This window comes from Lingula anatina, chromosome 4, assembly GCF_051362555.1.
Source record: "Lingula anatina isolate TDL-2025a chromosome 4, LinAna3.0, whole genome shotgun sequence".
NCBI classification, from domain to species: domain Eukaryota; kingdom Metazoa; phylum Brachiopoda; class Lingulata; order Lingulida; family Lingulidae; genus Lingula; species Lingula anatina.
In genome coordinates, this window is record NC_141770.1 from 29,088,733 (window position 1) to 29,107,682 (window position 18,950).

Consider the following 18,950-nt stretch of genomic DNA (forward strand, 5'->3'; position numbering starts at 1 on the left):
AAATAAAAAAATGGCTGAGCATTTTTTAAAGTAAAATATGGAAACTACAAAAACACCACTTTTAGAAATATCTCCATACGTCAATAGTGCTGCTTAACATATTTTGGCAAATATTTTGCTTGTTCACTTTGAACATTTGGATAAATAAAGACAATGAGGACGCCACACTTCTACGGCAAAGTTGGAAGCAGATTATAGCACAAAATTATGTAATGCAACTACAGTGATATTTCAGGAAATTTGCAACATCCCACTTAAAGTGACAGCATATTTTTATATTCGTGACTCATGGGTGTCTTCAAAGTACCGGCATGTTTTAGACAGTTAACAACAGTTAACAAACAGGATGAAAACATTACATAATTACCTTTAAAATATGTGTATTTAATCACTAAAATAGAAAAAAAATTGAAAATGGTGATACATATTATGCTTTAAATATCTTGAAATATGTAGTTTTGACTACTTGTAGTGGATTTACAGTGTCACAGAAAAACAGTTAAATATTCTACAGACTGATTGGAGGACAACTGATTTTAAAGAAATAATATGATGATATGTTTAAAAAATTATACACAGATGGTTCTACTTAGTCTGTTTGATCTCTAACATTACTTTGGCACTGCGAATGTAATAGTTCTATTTCAGTCTTTTGAGACAGAAACTGGAATGATTTGAACTCTGCAATTACAAACAAATATGATGACATACGTGAAACATATTAATAATTGTTCAATTAATTTTATGACTACATATGAGGGTAAAACTACATAAAAATAATTATGGGATTATTAGCTCTTGTTGGGTAAAAAATAAAAATATTTCTATCATTTCAAATATGGACAAAACTTCCTTCTTTTTTATTGTAAGTGAAAAATAACTAAATGAAAATAAATTTGAAAAACATACAGCAAGTACATCATAATTCCATGTACCATATTTGTTGAACATACATTATATACAAGTATAAACAATCAGTCACGTGGATGTGTTTGTGACTTCCATTGCGGTAGAGAAGACCAAGTTTTATCACATCTGTAAATGTGGTAGTTGTGATCAGACTGGAAGCAATCAAGATATCTGCTGTGCCCATTGGGTGATTAAAGGATCTGTTGTAATATCTGCCTAAAGTTGACAGATGGCCAGATTGTCTCAGAAGTAGCAACTAAGCTAATTTTACTTCTCCAGCCTTAATGAATGCATTAATGTCTTTAAAAATTACAAGAAAGAACTATGCAGGGTTAACGTTCTGACAACTTGACAAATAGGCTCCAAGAACCCTGTATATCTCTAATAAAATATACCAGTCAGGTAGAGTTCCCCAAAGAAGTTTGGGCCAACATTTGATCTTAATTGAAATGCAAAATCTAGGCTATCTTTAAGAAATGATGAATCTCTAGAAGTACACTTTAAAAAACGAATCATTGTTCTACAACATCACCTTATTCCCAATTTTAGAAAACATTTGCAATATTTCAACTAAGTAGTTTACTGATATATATATATATATATATATCCTGCATCTAATACATTGTTTTTTATGTGGAGACCAACATTTGCTCTAAAGGTCTCTTGTGAAACTGATCCAGGGGCACATTCTAAACTGTTAATAAAATCACAAGATATTTATGGTAAGAATTCAGGAAGACACCTTTCTAAAAGTGATTTATCAATACAGCACAACAGACCCCAGAATTCTTTTGGGTTACAAGCCTCAATCCAAGAAGCAACTTCCTGCTAGAATTCTTAGTCAACTAAGTCCTTTTTTCTAAAGGAGTGTAAAATACCCCTCAGCTTTTCTATCTTTCAACTATAATTAGCTCCAAGAGCAATCAGTGACCCAAAAATAAGTCAACATGGAACTCAAATCTGGTGTAGAGAGCATCATTTTGTCAACAGTTTTATATACTGTGTTCCTAAGTGATGAAAGGAAAAAACTGAAATTCCAGGAAAATCTATAATTGGCATAGAGAGGTCAAATACTCTTTATGTTTTTTAGTTATACTTTTCAACTCTCTGTTCCTCTTATATTTGGCCACCATTTTAATTAAACTATCCACCAGTCATAATTGTTCCTCCTGCATGTCCTCTTTTATTTGGCCGCCATTATAATTCACCTTTCCACCAATCATAACTGTTCCTCTTGTATGTCCTCTTTGATTTGGTGGCCATTTTGATTATCATTCACATAGCTCTGTCTCTGGGAAAGGAAGTGTCTAAAATCAGGATTAAGTCCCCTCTGTTCATAGGGCACATAGTCATCATCATCATCGTCATCAGAGACTGGGGTACGCTGTATGTTCATATATTCTGGAAGGGGTGGAGGGGCCATTACTGATGCTGCTGCTGCACCAATGTTTTCATCTGAAATAGATAATTAATATAAAGAGGTGATTAAGTAAGAAATACAAAGCATTTTATTTCTTTGTGCTTGTTGAAGGAGAGGAAAGTTGCACTACTGACAATATGCACTATTTCACTACACACTGACAATACCGGTAGTTCAATGAGCAGATTTTGTCGTCATAAGCAATTTGAAAAGGAGCAGTTACCATATCTTGCTTTTTTTCAGGAATCATCATCAACAGTGTTTTTTTTTTTTATATAATAAATATCTCTTAAAATTGATCATGCAAATACCAAAACTCTACAGTCTAACAACTCTTTAATGCCCTACAACACAGATACGATACCTTCTTCTGGAGTTTTTGTCAAGTCTCCCGGAGTCTTCGGCAATGGTCTCATGCAAAGATAAGGACGTCCAAGAGGAGACACCATGTCAGCTGGACTGTGCTGCCGCCTATCTTGTGCTGGCAGTGTGTTTGAAGGACCTGGAGGGTGTATGTAGCCAGAAAGTCCTGTAGGGTTGTGGTCTGAGGGGTGTGGGGGTGGGGGCAGAGAGTGAGATCTTGGCATACCAAAACGAGCATCATGAACCACTGGTTCTCGGTCCAGAGGAAGTAGTGGTGCCGTGTGCTGCAACAACAAAGAGCAATGTATTCAATGCTGGGGCCTGTTTCACACAATGTTTTATACTAGGTTTAAATGGGCACAAAGTGGGCATTAGAGCACAGGATTTTAGAACTCAAGAACGGGATTATAAAGCATCATGATCTCAGTGGTTTTGAATGGGCTATGCCTTGGTGATTGGGGGAAATTGCTGAAATTTCCAAGAATTTTTTTTTTTTTTTTGTTATTATATACAGAGGTCTAAATGTATGGACTTATTTTGAGAATCCTGATTGCAAGTGTGGAAAGCTGCAAAATGTAATATTGTACTTGTGCTACTTGTACTACATATACTACTACCATTACTACTACATCTACTACATGCACAGTACTACTACTTTGACTTCTAAAGTTAATGCAGGACTTTTACAACTATTACATGTACTAGGGATTCTTGGACTACTTCTATATGTACTATAACTACATCTACATCCTGACAGCTTACCCTATGCCTTGCTGACAGTGCGATAGCCCTAGCGACCTCGTTCACTCTGGTGTAAATCTCCTCCCCCGAAACTGTGTTCACCACATACACCCCTTCCCCCGTCTTACAGTGCCTGGAATAGTCAACATCTTACAGTGCCTGGAATAGTCAACATCTTACAGTGCCTGAAATAGTCAACATCTTACAGTGCCTGGAATAGTCAACATCTTACAGTGCCCGAAATAGTCAACATCTTACAGTGCCTGGAATAGTCAACATCTTACAGTGCCTGGAATAGTCAACATCTTACAGTGCCTGGAATAGTCAACATCTTACAGTGCCTGGAATAGTCAACATCTTACAGTGCCTGAAATAGTCAACATCTTACAGTGCCTGGAACAGTCAACATCTTACAGTGCCCGAAATAGTCAACATCTTACAGTGCCTGGAACAGTCAACATCTTACAGTGCCTGGAATAGTCAACATCTTACAGTGCCTGAAACAGTCAACATCTTACAGTGCCTGAAACAGTCAACATCTTACAGTGCCTGAAATAGTCAGCATCTTACAGTGCCTAAAATAGTCAACATCTTATTGTACCTGAAATACTCAACAACTTACAGTGCCTGAAATAGTTAATACTGACTTAATTCTGCTTCTGGGCCTGCTAGCATTAACATAGTTTTTATCATCATATTAGAATTTAATTGTTCACCAAGTTTACTCAAGATACAGAATTTTTATTATTCATTCACCAATACTGCGTTATCAATTAATTGATCAAAAATAATTTAATAATTCATTTATTTTAGTTTATCTGGAATTTATCCATTTATAAATTCATTCATGAATTCATTTTTATATTAACATATTTATTTATAAACAATTCATATTTAAAAAGCAAACTTACCTTCCAGCCTCAAAGGTAAACTTAGACGAGTCTCCTCCATATCTCCTCAGGGCACTGACAGGCCATTCTACAAGCTTTTTTCTTGGATTCTCTACATCCCATAATATTATCTTCTCCAGTGTGACCTGCAGCAGACACTCTCCACAAATGTCTAGGTTGGCGGCAGGTAGCAAGTACACATGAAATCTCTCTGAAAATAGTTCCCAAAAGTTGAAAACCAATTTTCTTGCATTTAAATTTGAAAGGCTAATAAATAGACATACCCTGTACTGACATAACATATTAATGATATATCTGGCAAAATTATTTTCTACCAAAGTAAAATTTTCATATGGTATGACAAGCAACCAAAAGATATAAAAATAACACACTCTTTCTTTCTCTTAAATTTATATTTTCATTTACTCCAAAGTCATGGGTGATAACCACAAAACTTACCGCTCATTTCTCTGTGCATGCCTGCCTCCAAAATATCTGGTTCTCCCAGGCTTATATTGGGTACACCACCCAGACATAACTGTTCCAGAGTCTTGATCCATTCAGTCGCCTCCAGGTCTAAGACAAGGAATAAACAACTTAATCACTTAAATAATTAATGGAAAGGATGACAGAAAGACAGGCAGACAAATAGGTGTTAGAAAAAAAAATCACCTATCGCATATAAATCATAAGGAAATCAATATACACACTGTCAGACAGGAAATGTAGCTTCATTCACTATAAATGCTGATGTAAAATAATGTGCATTGCATCACTCTCTTATTGTTTCAGATGAGGAAAAAAAACCTAAAAATTCTCACTTGGCTATATATATATTGACAAGAAAAAGAATTTAAAGTACAAGCATTGAAGCAATGAAGTAAAAATCAACCCAACTTTTACATCGTAGAAAAAAAAAATGTTACCTGATCCACAACAGAAGAGGCGGGAACTTTCATCGTTAAACTTGATTTCAACTCCGTGCTTCTTCACTTCCTGTGGCAACCTCTCTACTGCCTTGACATCTTTAAGGTCAATAATCTTGTGCTGTGCGCCACTTTTTGCTGCATCCTCGTTGAGGTATTTCTCTAAATGATTGTGACCTTTGCTCGACATCCTGTGAAGTCGCACCCAGCGCTTGATCCATCGCTGGAAAAGATGGCGGCAAACCAAAATAAAAATGTGATTCACACATAGCTGTTAATGCTGGGAAAATATCTCTGAGATCTAATACTACAGAAAATGGAAATATTCCATGCTTATCTGCAATATCTAATATTTTATATACTGGTAATGTATGGACAGTGTATCTTTTGATATCCCATAAATCGCCCAATTAGCAAGTCTCCTGTATTCTCTCTCTCTCTCTCTCTCTCTCTCTCTCTTTTAGACAACAGTAATCTGACAAAATAATATTCATATGTATTGTATAATCTAACTGAAATTCAAAGTATCTCCCTGCCAAAATGCTTTGCATTATTTCAATTCACAATTCTATTCCTAGTCTAATTCGGTTTACCAGAAATATGAAATTCCAATGTATTTTTCTCATCAATACTTATGCATAAATTCATGGTTTTTGGTGTCTAATCAATAATGTTCCTCTTTGCTGATATGTGAATATAAACTAGACCTGTGCACAGGTCAGATGCCTGCGTACTTCATAAAAGTTCACTGCTTGGATATTTAATATACGTATGTATACCAGCTTTACAAGTATGTTTACTGATATATTTATTTCTTTTTCAAAAAACATGCCAAGAAAAATTTTATTGAAACAGACGTCTGACTAAACCTAAAAGTAAAATTAGACTAAAAAAAAGGTCTTTAAAATAAGACCAGCTTCTTGTTTGAAGTTCTTCAGTGTGACCAGCCAATACTAGAGGTTATAGTTTACAGGAATCCCAGAACTTCAGGGTGATACTGGAAACAACACAGGCTTGCTGACAATAGAGGATTGTTTCCAGAGATCTTTACACTCAGGGTGTAAGCAAAGCACCTGCTACACAACACTTAACTTGTTATTATCCCCCAAGGTCTCTCTATTATCACTGGCAATGAAAAGCACCCTAAATGAAGAAATATTACAACATGTTTATACCAGGAATAACTTTGGAATTAACAAACTGTGTGATGTCTCCAGTGAGATCAATCAGTGTCCTATGTGAACACCCTTAAAGAAGTATAAACCCAATATCACAGAGGTCAATTAGGGACTAGTCACTAGGTCAGAGAGACTTGCCAAGTTACTAGATAGTGTTACAGTTATCTACATAATCAATATTTCTCCTGGGGCTGGTCTATAGATCATACTGCAGTATTTTCAGAAATTGACCAAAAATAAATAATAAAAATTGTGCTACATAAACTGGACTGGGGCCTGTTTCAATAAAAAAAAACTTAATTAGCCAAAAAAAGATGGCCAACACCTTTAAACCAAAAAAAAATTGGTATGACTTAATAAATTCAAGGTAAGTTCACAGTAGTCCACTTGAATAATGTAATGTTCTGAAACATCAGCAATTTATGTCCCTCCTGTTATAAAACAAGCAGAGCATATAAAATTATTTGGGAAAAAAGACTGGATGGAGAAAATAATTCCCTGGACAGTTTTCACTGGCGCTTTGTTAAAAAAAACGCCTTCAATAATGATGTCAAATAAGTCTCTCGTACATGTCATGGTGTATAAAACACAGTATAACATTAACATAACAGCACTAGGTCTACCACTGACTCTCAGCTGGGTTAACTACTGCTAATAGGTGGGAATCAGCTGGGATGACTGCTGGCTTGGGAAATCAAGTAATGGTGCAGTCACTGGGGCCCATGCCAGTTAAGGTTTTATGGGGGTAATTAAAACACTTTGACTAACTCTAAGTGAGCCAATGGAATTTTATTACACAATCTAGTTACTTTACTGATTACTTAGAGATACAACTAATTAGCTAAGACACAATATAAAGTGCGTAAGACACAATATAAAGTAGATATTACAGATATGAAGTACCTAGAGTACAAACACAATTGGTACATAAGCCTCCTAACTTTTCTTTATAATATGGCAGGCAGGTGCTGGCAAATATAAACTGTACTTAGATTAAGACAGTTTTAATCAAAACAATGCTGAACACAGCCAAAGTTTCTGAACACATTTGCTGTTTCCCTGATTTCATTTTCTACTGTCATTTTTCATTCTCTGCCAATTTCCACAAAAATAAAGTGAAAGCAATCCAGTGCCACAGCATAAAAACTACCAAAATAATTAAAAGCCCAGAGTGGGAATAAATTGTTATTGCCAGCTTTTACTTCTTCTTCTGCAGATATTACTTTTCTTTTTTTTCAATACTGTTTGAGATAGCCTTAAAACAAATTTATATGATTTCCTTCTCTTGATTTCTGTCTGACTACCTCTCTCTCTCTCTCATGATCTTATCAAATATTTTTTTAATTAATTTCAACAATAAAATGCTCTTCTAAATTACTAGTATGTCAGTTAACATGAAGATATCAACACAGAAAACAATATTTTTTCGGACTTAAGGTAGACCCCTGCTGTGAACAAGTCCTTACAAGAAAGAAAGAAAGAGAAAATTTCAAATGTTATATTCCACAACACATAGAATTAATACATGTACTCTTTCTAAGCAGATAACTCACTAAATAAAAATAGCTTCGTTCTCAAGCTGTACCACAATTGGATTCTACTAATTGATCTTTGGATCAATAACCACTAAAAAGTGTGTGACGGCATCTGGGTCTCAATTCTGCAGTGGTAATTGAATTTTTTTCTGAGTAAATTTATTCAGTCAATGTTTACTTAGCATTTCTGTAGACAACTTCCCAACTCCATTTTGGGCTCTAACATGTGAAGTCTTTTTCATAAAAGAGAAGAGTTCCTTCAAAATTGCAAGTTAAGCCATTTCTTCAAGAATATAGCAGACCCATATCTAACAAACTTACAAGCCTGGCACCCGACTCCTCAAAATATGATTAAATGAAAGAGAGATAGAAAGAATTAAAGTCTGGTGTAACCCCTTCAGTAAGAGAGCCTGCAATTTGTGGCTGACCAATTATATTCATTATTACTGAATTTTTCCAGATTTTTACAGATTTATCTTGGACTGAAGTACTAGTAGACTCAAATTTGCCTGCTCACAGCTTTTTAAAAATGAAATTATTTGTGATAAATGGTTCAACTAAAAACTGAAAATAACACTCTTACTAATACTTTCAAATTGGTAATGAAGTTCCCAATAAGTTCAAACAACATGAATTAATTTTTTCATTCAAAACATGTTTTGTTAGAAATATACTTTAGAAATATGGATTCAAGGGTTTTGAAAAGCTTGCTGGTTTCATACAGTACTGTTTGTTCTTTTGAGGATCCAAAAATGGTAAATCTTAGAAAAAGTAAAAAATTACAAAACTGAGGTGTATGAAAAGATAGAGTAATTACCGTAGCACAGCTGTACTTACCCCAAGATGTTTGCTCTTCATCTTCACATAACCCTGCCTGACTATATCATTGTAATTTATAGACATCTTGCTTGCTCAACTTCTTTGTGATGATTCCTGAACTGATTTTCTAGCAGCTTCTCTTATACTCTCTCTGAGAAAATTACTGAGACAAATACTGTCACCCTTGCCAACAAGAGTTTTTCCTCAATACAAAGCAAAATAGTCTTCACTCCCTCGTTGAGAAAATATCAAACATGAAAAATGTATTTTCATTAGGTCTGGTTCTTTGCTGAGAAAAGTAATCAAATACCAATATACTTCATGTTAAGTCACTGGAAAACGATCCTTGAAGACCACTCTAGATCACTCAATGCATGCAGATGGAAGTTTAACTGCAGTATCGTCCCTGACACTTTATACAGTAGCTGACTCAATTGAAGAGTCTCATATGGGCCAACTATGACTATAATTAGTCTTCTTCCACTGGTTTCAGTTTACACTAATACATGTGTTAGTTGGTTTCACTCAGATAATAAGAGTTTCTATTGTAGACAGTAGTCTCTAATCAGTATCAGTAGATGGGGTTTCCAATTCCCAGTCAGAAGCCAGTTTTCAACAGGTTTCCACAAATTGAGTCAGAATTGTAGAAGGTGATGTTCTCACATGGTTGATATCTCTAATCTCTCACTGTAATTCAAACACTAGAGTTTTATTGAGCCCAGTTTATAGTCTTCATTGGGTACAGCATAGGATTTCAAAGGTGAATGTAAGCAGATAATATATATATACTGGTAAATTGCCGCTTAGCTAATAAGTTATTCTGGGAGTTTTGATCCCATCAGTGACCAATGGTCAGTTCTCTCTAGTTGTACGTGTTGACCATCCCTTTCTGATGGTCCAGTATGAGATTCCAGATGTGGCCAACTCACTGCTCAGCTATGGTCACTCCCTGCTCAATTGTGGTCACTCCCTGCTCAGCTATGGTCACTCTCTGCTTAGCTGTGATCACTCTCTGCTCAATTGTGGTCACTCCCTGCTCAGTTGTGGTCACTCCCTGCTCAGTTGTGGTCACTCCCTGCTCAGCTGTGGTCACTCCCTGCTCAGTTGTGGTCACCTACTGCTCAGATCTGGTCACTTGCAGCTAGCTTAAGACTGTGTCAGGCTCCATTTCACTCTGGCTCATCCACTTGGTCATTTATTCTAAAATAAAGGCAGAAAAATTGCTGTTAGACAGCCATTCCAATTGATTTAACCGATATCCAATTACTTCTAATCTCAGTTCTAGTAATATGACGGATATCCAATTACTGTTAATGTCTGCCCCTGGAATTTATTTGACATCAGTGGTCTGATTGTTCTGGTCGGTCCCGTTCCCGGGGTTGTCAGTGTTCAATACTGCATGTGATATTCACAACGAGAAAAAACAATGCACACCTCTTTTGGTTGTGTGGCTCCTGATGGTAAAATACAACATGTGACAACCAGATATAGCATCCCATGCTTTTTTGTGGGGCATGTCAGGGTTAAACACTCCCAGTGACAACCACAAATATACTTAACTGTTCCAGTACTGATAGGTACTCCTTTTTCAATTATGGGGAACTATTATATGTAAAATACAACATGTGAAAATCACTTTTAACAGTATATTTTCTCTGGGGATAACAAAGGGCAGTTTGATCTTCAATTTTTAATAACTTGAAGCTAAAATAATGTTTGCTTTTTTTCCTAGAACAAGCCTTGGGGCCAGATAGCTTAAAAAATTAACCTACATTGTACTTCAGTTCAATGTATTAATTCATATTTATCCAAATTAAATCAAGTAAAAATTGTCCATGTCTTCCTTGTACATTATAGAACAGACAATGACCCTGAGTATAATATAGTAAAAATGAAGTCAGTTTTTGGGCTAAAATCTTAGCCTCCTAACATTTAGCCAACTAAGCTTTTTTCACAAGAATTTGAAGGCTTCTTACTTTATTTGTATTGGTCATTGAACTAATAAAATAAAACTGCTTGAGGAAACTGACAATCTTGCAACTATCACATTCTCTTATCACTACAGGTCACTTGTTGTACTATAGACAGCAGAATCAGATTCAAATACTCTGATGATAAAATCTCAAAATGACACAAAAAACACCAATAACAAACAATTTAAATATCAGCTAATCCAGAATCAGATTTGTAACTTTGAAAATATCCTACTGCCTTTTTACGGTGGTACAAATACCCCGGTACCTTATCCATTACATCACAGTGATACCAGTAGTTAACCTTTATCCTCTCAGACTATACTGTTGTTATCTCCATCCTATTTCTCCCCCACTCTACTTGACCCAGATATCATAGTCTACTTTTACCAAAGGGGAACAATGCTGTGTACTGTTAACAGTGTAAATATCCCTGTTACCTTATCCTTAACTAGAGGTGTACTGTGACGTCATCCTACATCCACTGACAGGTTTTACTTCCTGCCTTGTATCCTGAGCTCCCTGCCATATACAGTGTATATGTAGTGGGACACACACACACACACACACACACACACACACACACACACACACACACACACAACAGGGGCCCCATAATAACTTGCTTGTACTGACTAGCTTAGAAAGCCTGAAAATTGAGATAAACTTTAAGACAAAATTTTATGACTCAAAATAATAAAGTACTAGTACTAGTATTAGCAGTTCAGTTAATTACCACATACACCTCAGTCCTGTACATGTTTTGTTACAGCATACCTGTCAACATTGACAATTGCCAGAGAGGGAGATTCCCTTGCATGCCATATGTCCCCCACCCCAACACACACTCATATATTGCAAAATCTCACTTAGTTTCTATACCTTTACCTATACCTATATCTTTTAAATACCAGAACTAGGTGATATGTAACTACAAATCAATCATAAAATTATTTTGGTACCAAAAAAAAATTTATCATTTAGACTAGCTGAAATACAGTTCATGCAAATAATGAGATAAAATGTGTATAGTTTGAAATGCCGAGTAAAAACAAGCAATGGAAAGTGGAGGGACAGACGTTATACATCATTGATCAAACAAACCAAAGAATACTTGATACCTATTGAATTTTACCATTTGAACCCCACTTTGACCTTTGAACATAGAATTTCATGTGTATTTATACATGTAAGTCAGATTTTGACAAGTAATCTCAATTGTACACGTTCCATCCCCCCCCCCTTTCCGTCTCCCTCCCTACAGCTGCAGTGTGATATATGATAGATAACACTTTTATCATAAACACACCCCAGTACCCTCATGGGGAAAAATCAATAAACAATGATAGTTGCTGGCCTGTTGTTATAGTAACAGTACAGTAACAGAGCTGGTATTCATCTCCATTTGTAGGTCAGGAACAGAAATAGCTCACAGCATTGTGGTAATTGTTCATGTAACCCAAAACAGGTTGTTTTTTTTACGTATCAGTGTTGGTATTGGATAAAATGATTATTTTTCTATTCATATTATTTACGCAATATTTCCATTTGTGTGTGTGTGTCTGTGTGTGTGTGCATGAGTATGTGTGAGAGAGAGAGAGAGAGGGAAAGAAAGAGTGGGTGCTACATCAGACCTTGTGAACACACAGTACTATAATTTGTGCCACAAACAAGTATTCAATTACTGGTACCTGAAAACCACTATCAAACAAGCCTCAACAAGGAATGAAACAACAAAGAAAGAAACTAAACTTCAGAAAACACATGTTTGACCTCAATTTTGAGCACATAGAAAGCCATCTGGTGAAATTGATTTCTTATTACTATCTAGACATTAACTGCATAGGAAAAATTCATGATTCCCTATTAGTATTATAATGATAGTTTAGTCATATCAAACTATATGATAGTTTAACACTTATTTAGTCAATTGCTTTTGCTAAAATAACATAATAAAATGTCACCTCATAGAAATAAAACATTTTGAGGGCCAGGAGATTAACCTCCCATTGCAGATCGAAATATCCCAGAATGAAGTTAGCCATGATGTCGATACGATGAAGGTACTACCCAGTAAATAAATTGCCAGTAGACCACTGTAAACATCTCTTGAAATGCGGAACAGAAAAACTATGCCTCAATAAAGTGAAAGGTTTCAGTCACTGTACAAATATATGTGCGTGGCTGAACAAAATTAATATCTATTATATTAAGCCAGTTTTGATCATACACTAAGTTTTTAAAATGCTATGTCTTGTCTGTTGTCTTAGAATTAACTTTTGCAGTGGGCAAGTTGATTACTACTTGTAGCTTATGGTTATTTGAGAAATTAGCACTTACCTATTTCTACAATGAAAAAACTTAGCATACAAAAACCAAGACAAGCTATATTATTACAATAATAAATACTAGTAGTGAACAAAAACTAACACAAGCTTCAATCATTTGTCAGGTGTGAAAGCTGCATTGCTAATACCACTTACATCAAGGCTTTTCCTGGTGATCTGCCCAGCCTTAATTCTGACGACCCCCAGCACCACCGGACAACCTATATTTTCAAAGACAGCTGGACAGCTTATGGATTTTTTAAAATGTGACAGCTTTAGGCATACTTGGACTTCCCGAAATTTTGTAGGATATTACAGATGGTAATTTTGGATGGCCTGTGCCCCCAACCCTAGGAAAAGCCCCGACTTACATGCACTCTGCATATAAACTCTTCACATTATCAGCGCGTCAAAAGAAAGCCGATAACCATCTGGACCTTCCCTAACAAGACACTTATAACCCTGGTACATGTACATATAGCAACCACAATTTGATTCTCTTGGTGCCCATTTTATTTGGCTTTTTGTTGTTTATTAAATTTTTTCACAATTCTGTTTCACAAGCTTACCATTTTTTATGGCCTGGGGTACATTGTACATGGCGATTTTATGAAGTTTGTTCAGGGGGTGGAAACGCGCTACTTATATGATTATGACGAGCCTAACCGTCAGCACCGTATATTAGTTTGTGACCTTGAGGGGCTATTAGGCTTGGTCTTTGCGGCACGCACGAACAGTAGTCGATCTACCACACCTGGGTCTTTTGTTTTTGACAACTGTTCACTCGTCAAGGAGGTGCTTGTTCAAGACTACAGACTGATATCTACTAGTACTACCAGTGGCTTCATTAGTAACGTTCCCACAATACATGGTTTTCTGTCTGTGCGTACATACCCTGAATTTGGTTAGCCTCACTGACGAGAACAATGGACGTTTCTTACCCCTCTCTAGGATTACCCCTGGTTTGTTTAAATTAAAATATACGACCAATTTTTTTTTTTTTTTTTTTTTTTTTTTTGGGGGGGGGAGGAGTTATGGTAGACTACTACAATAGTAGTATGGTAGTCTACTCAGTAAATTAGTTTTATGTGGCTTTTAGGTTTATCTGCCCAGTTGATTAAGGTGACATGCAGTCGAGCGTGGGGCTACGCTGTGTAACTTACTACTGTGGCAAATACATAATTTAGTCCAACGTGAGCAGAAAGTACACAGTATTTTTAACAAGCTTGTTCATGCAAGTGTACATGTGTACCGTCCCTACAGTATATGTATTGAACTTGGAAGTTTCAAGTTTCATCTATTCAAACAGATAGTATAACTGCATGTAAACTTCCATTGGCACGCTAAAAAGTGCACGTGTCTTGATTGTTCGCCAGACGTCAATCCCGATAGAGGATACTAATCCAAAGTTCGTGTTTTGTAATGTATATCTTACCTGCTTGAAGTTATTACTTACTTTCTCGTCGCTTCTGAAACCAACAAGTTTGTTTGCTCAACAGGTGGCCGCACGGTCTTAGCTTTGAATTTAGTTTCGAACTTTTTGTAATAATTCCAGAAAATGTAGCAGGCGTGTGTAGCATAAATTTTAACAAACTAAGATAATGGAAAACTCTGTGATAAATGTTTTTGTGTTCGTTATATTTTAATACCGAATAATTTAATATACGTTATCTTCAAATTTGCGAGAAAATGCGGTGTGTCTTGTCTTGGAAAAAGGCAAAGGCTTGTTTCCGAAGGACGACTTCCTTGCGAGAACCCATTCACAAAAAGCTATCATGTTTTTTTAACAGTCTGATAATTAATCCTACTTATTACTTGTGATGCTAAGAGAATAAACAAGCAGCTGAAGTTTTATTCATTTATGTCTCCTTTTTATTAAAAATCATGACACTTTGACTGGTTTGTTTCCTCACATGACGAAGATCTGCCGTGGCAGGCCGCCATACGGAGACATCCCCTAACATATTGGAAAGATGTCTCTGGAGCAAACAGAAGGTAAATACTGATTTTTGTCCCGTGTTATGGTGTAAGATCGACACATATGAACATATAAAAAGGACATCAATAGCGTATATATTTAGTAGTCCTGAATCACGAGTAAAACAAGCGCAAGTGTTGTTAAATCTGGTTCTGTAAGCTGGCCAGCTGGAGGCCTTTTTGTCCACCGGCGACGGTCGATGTTTTGGATGCGTTTGCCACCGCTCACGTCAAATTATGATAAGTTTTCTATTCTAATCTGATGCATCACGGTATTTTGGATAGCCCTATAGTCACTGTGAATAGTCTTGGGCATTTTGATAGTCCTATGGTCATAGTCCTATAGTCCTGTAGTCATTCGTCATCATGGCGTGTTAAAAGGATTTTCACGTGCGTATAGTTGAGCATCTAATGTAAGGCTTAAAATACAATACATGTAAATCTGATAGCTTAATTAACTTCTCAGTACAATTATATAATACCCAGTACCTCATTGTAAATATTATGTTTGCAATCTTTATAAGGACCCATATCCTTTCATTGCTCACATAGCCCCCCTCGCAACTGTGCAGCTATTTGTTTAATATATACCATCAAGCCTTCTATGTCGATCTTTATAGCTTGATCGATCATTCTTTGTATTTTATATCATTATGTACTTCTCAAATAAATTAACGTGTTTCAGATCTGAAAGCGTTTGAGAGGCGTCTCACAGAGGTGATCTCACAGCTCCAGCCGGCCACTGGAAGGTGGAGATGTAAGTACTGGTCAACAGGGGTTAGTTGAAGGGGGGCTGTTAAGGGGGCATTCCCACTGAAACTATTGTGATTGAACATTGATCAACTTAACCAAGACTTGCTGAATGTAGTCAGATTAATAGATTTACACACCTCCTGGTGTTGAGAAGACTACTAGTACAGAAAAGCTGATTATAAATGTGAGAATATTGGAAACGAGAGCTAGGAGGCATGTTTATCAGTGAATCTGATTACATTCAGGAAGAGTCCCCCCTCCAGAGTTGGTTTAATTGACATATATTGATAGTTACTGGGAACATGCCCTAAGACCCTCAACAGAAATAGATCAACAAAGACCACTACCCAGTATGGATTAATGCTCATTCTGTAGTGAAAATAAGCTTTTTAATACAGACATCAAATGCTGTGCACCAAGTTAAAAATCAGTGTTTAAAAACTGGTCACATTTATGCGTTACCACACCAAGTAAAGTGTACTCTGTATGTTTTTAGAGTCGAAGGATGTTGTGACAAAGTTATTTACTTTTTGTTTTAACTAAAAGCTGATTTACACATTTTTATAATTAGCTTGGTGGATGTCAATAATATGCACAATCATGTATATGCCAGTATTTTCATTAAACAGCTTTCCCCTCTTTATTCTTTTATAATTAATATATACTGCATATAAATATTGTGGGAGTTGTTTACATGAAGCATAGCTATCAGATATTCAGTATTTGTGTTTTTTATCTTATTTGCATTTTTTAAAATAAAATTCACGGTTATTTCTAGCTTCACTAATGATACATGTACTAGTAGTTCTTTTAAGCTATGAATTTCATGTGTGTCCTGTCAGAGTTTTACCTGTTTTGCATTATTATTATTATTATTATTATTATAAAAAGCTTATTTATAATTTTTTATTATCAATTCCAGTGGTGCTAATAGTTGTATCAGTCTGTACTGCCACAGGAGCCTGGAACTGGCTGTTAGACCCTGAGACATCACATGTAAGATAAATATTATATACCTATATCAGAGTTAGACAGTTTTTATATGACTTGTTTCTCAAACCCCTCTGAAGTTAAAATATCTAAACTAGGAAAAAATCAAGAAAAACTGAGATTGTGACACACAACACAAAGTGAAAATTAGTGGGGGGAAAATGGTCTAAAACTGACAAGACTGTTGTTGTTGCTGTCATGTAAATAAGACCACCACAGTTTGTGAATTGAATTAGACTCACTGGGTCTTATCAGTGTGCTTTAGAGAAAAGCAAAACAAAACATTAGCCCAGTGTGTGAAGTTGTACTCATAGTTTTTTTAGATAAAGTATTTACTGACAATAAAAAAAAATGATTGATGTAATTTTAATCAGTGTTATATGTGTTATTTTTCAGGTATCATTTTTCCAGTCTCTCCTCAACCATCCCTTCTTCACCATCACGTGCATCATCTTACTTGGGCTCTTCTTGTGTGGAATTCATAAAAGAGTGGTGGCCCCATCTATGTATCCTTTTATGGTGAATAATGCGATATATAGTTGATATTTTTATGAGAGTTTCATTATATTTTTTTTCAGCATCTGTTGTCACATTCTAACATTGTTAGCTGTCTATGCTATTTCTGTCTAATACTGCTGTATGTTTGTGAAACCAAAAGTGAAATTAATAATAAATATGTTAATAAAATAAATAAGTGAATAATTTGTCCTTGACTGGTGTACAGCATAGCATCAAGATGTCGGATGGTACTAGCAGATTACAATATGTCATGTGATGATGTAAGTGCCAAGCAGATCATGCATTGTTTAAATGATAGATCTTGGGTGAAATTTGGTGTAGACGTTGATCAGCGATGAGTCAACATTGATTGAACATTAAAAATGTGGTATTGATTCAGTGTTGAATATAGCTCGAGTCCAAATCTTGCTTCAGCCTTGACCTGTGAATTAATATAAAATGATATCTTTTAGTTATAAATTTTATAACCAGTTATAAAGAACAACAGCTTCTAACAGCAATACCTTGTTTCTCTTTCAGACAGGGAAACTAATATTAAAACCACGACCGACAGCATGACGTCAGCTCTAATCAAAATGTTAGGAAAAAAGTGACTCCTTCGGGAATTGTACATGAACAGCGACATAAGTAAACCCAGGCTGTTGCTAGGAAAAAGTGCTCATCTGTGTTTTCGTGTAATAACTGTACAAAGATGCAGTGCAATCGAATGGCATATTATTAGCTTGAGAAATATGCTGTTTTATTTATCGTAAAGAGCACAGTGTTGCTGTTCCCTATAGAGCATGTTGAGGTTGGAGAAAAAACTGCCATGTTTCTCTTCAAAAAGTGGAGTTGTTTTATACTGCATTGTGGTGAAAATGGACAGCATTAACATGTTGAATCCAGTGTTGTATAATAATTGTGATGTGGAGTCTTGAGGCTTGTATGGTGGGACATTGTGCCACTTCATTGTGACTGATGTTATAAACATGTCCACTGAATGTACTACTGTCATATGTCAGGTTAAGTAGAGAATAAATGATGAACTGCACATGATTCTGTGGGGTTTTTATTACTAAATCTAATAGTGATAATGCCATTTAGATAATTAGTACATTAGCATAGCACTTGCATTTCATTACAAAAAATTCTTGACCTTATGATTTTTCATTATTGTTAGTTTCGACAAATGCAGTAGAAAGAGAAAATATCAATTTTATGTCAAAGGAAAAAATGTTTTTAAAAAATGGACATTTAGGAACACATCAAGAATATCAAGTGGAATGTGGAAAATGATTTATTGTCAACAATATGTTCCAAATTGATTCACTAAATTCACATACAAATATCAACTGTTCTCTAAATCTGCCTGTCTTCCAAGTAAATGACAGCTATAGTTTAGTCAAAGAAACATGTCTTCCTTTGTAGAATATTTCGTCATCTTCTCCAGTAGGGAGTTCATTGAGTTGATCCTGTAAAAATAGCAAATATTTAGTTACCTTAATTATTTACTGTACTTGAATGAAGAGATTGATTTTTTTCAGTACAACATATTATATTATTATATATATTATTATATTTAGTGTAATATTCTTTTCATATGACAGTAAACACAAAGAATAAATGGTCTCTATATAACAACAAATGTTGA

General features: G+C 35.5%; 2 protein-coding genes across 5 annotated transcripts; one reads left to right on the forward strand and one right to left on the reverse strand.

The window, feature by feature from the left end:
• Positions 1-363: 363 nt before the first annotated feature.
• Positions 364-14,689, reverse strand: LOC106155338 (docking protein 5-like). Of its 4 annotated transcripts, none has more exons than XM_087011098.1 (8): positions 14,538-14,689; positions 8,800-9,981; positions 5,250-5,472; positions 4,783-4,899; positions 4,345-4,534; positions 3,455-3,566; positions 2,694-2,976; positions 364-2,364 (listed from the first exon to the last, which is right to left on the reverse strand). In XM_087011098.1, exons 2-8 carry the CDS (start codon positions 8,863-8,865, stop codon positions 2,129-2,131), a joined length of 1,227 nt encoding a protein of 408 aa, XP_086867224.1. In that variant the 5' UTR covers positions 8,866-9,981; positions 14,538-14,689; the 3' UTR covers positions 364-2,128. The 4 variants fall into 4 exon arrangements, with proteins under 4 accessions (XP_086867224.1, XP_086867222.1, XP_086867223.1 ...); XM_087011096.1 differs by having other exon boundaries at positions 14,517-14,610; XM_087011097.1 differs by lacking the exon at positions 14,538-14,689 and adding an exon at positions 11,023-11,163.
• A 203-nt stretch (positions 14,690-14,892) lies between these two features.
• Positions 14,893-18,350, forward strand: LOC106172509 (nuclear envelope phosphatase-regulatory subunit 1). Its single transcript, XM_013553257.2, has 6 exons — positions 14,893-15,076; positions 15,744-15,815; positions 16,734-16,807; positions 17,198-17,307; positions 17,526-17,580; positions 17,840-18,350. The coding sequence occupies exons 1-6, from the start codon at positions 15,055-15,057 to the stop codon at positions 17,876-17,878; spliced, it is 372 nt and encodes a 123-aa protein (XP_013408711.1). The 5' UTR covers positions 14,893-15,054; the 3' UTR covers positions 17,879-18,350.
• The last annotated feature ends 600 nt before the right edge of the window (positions 18,351-18,950 follow it).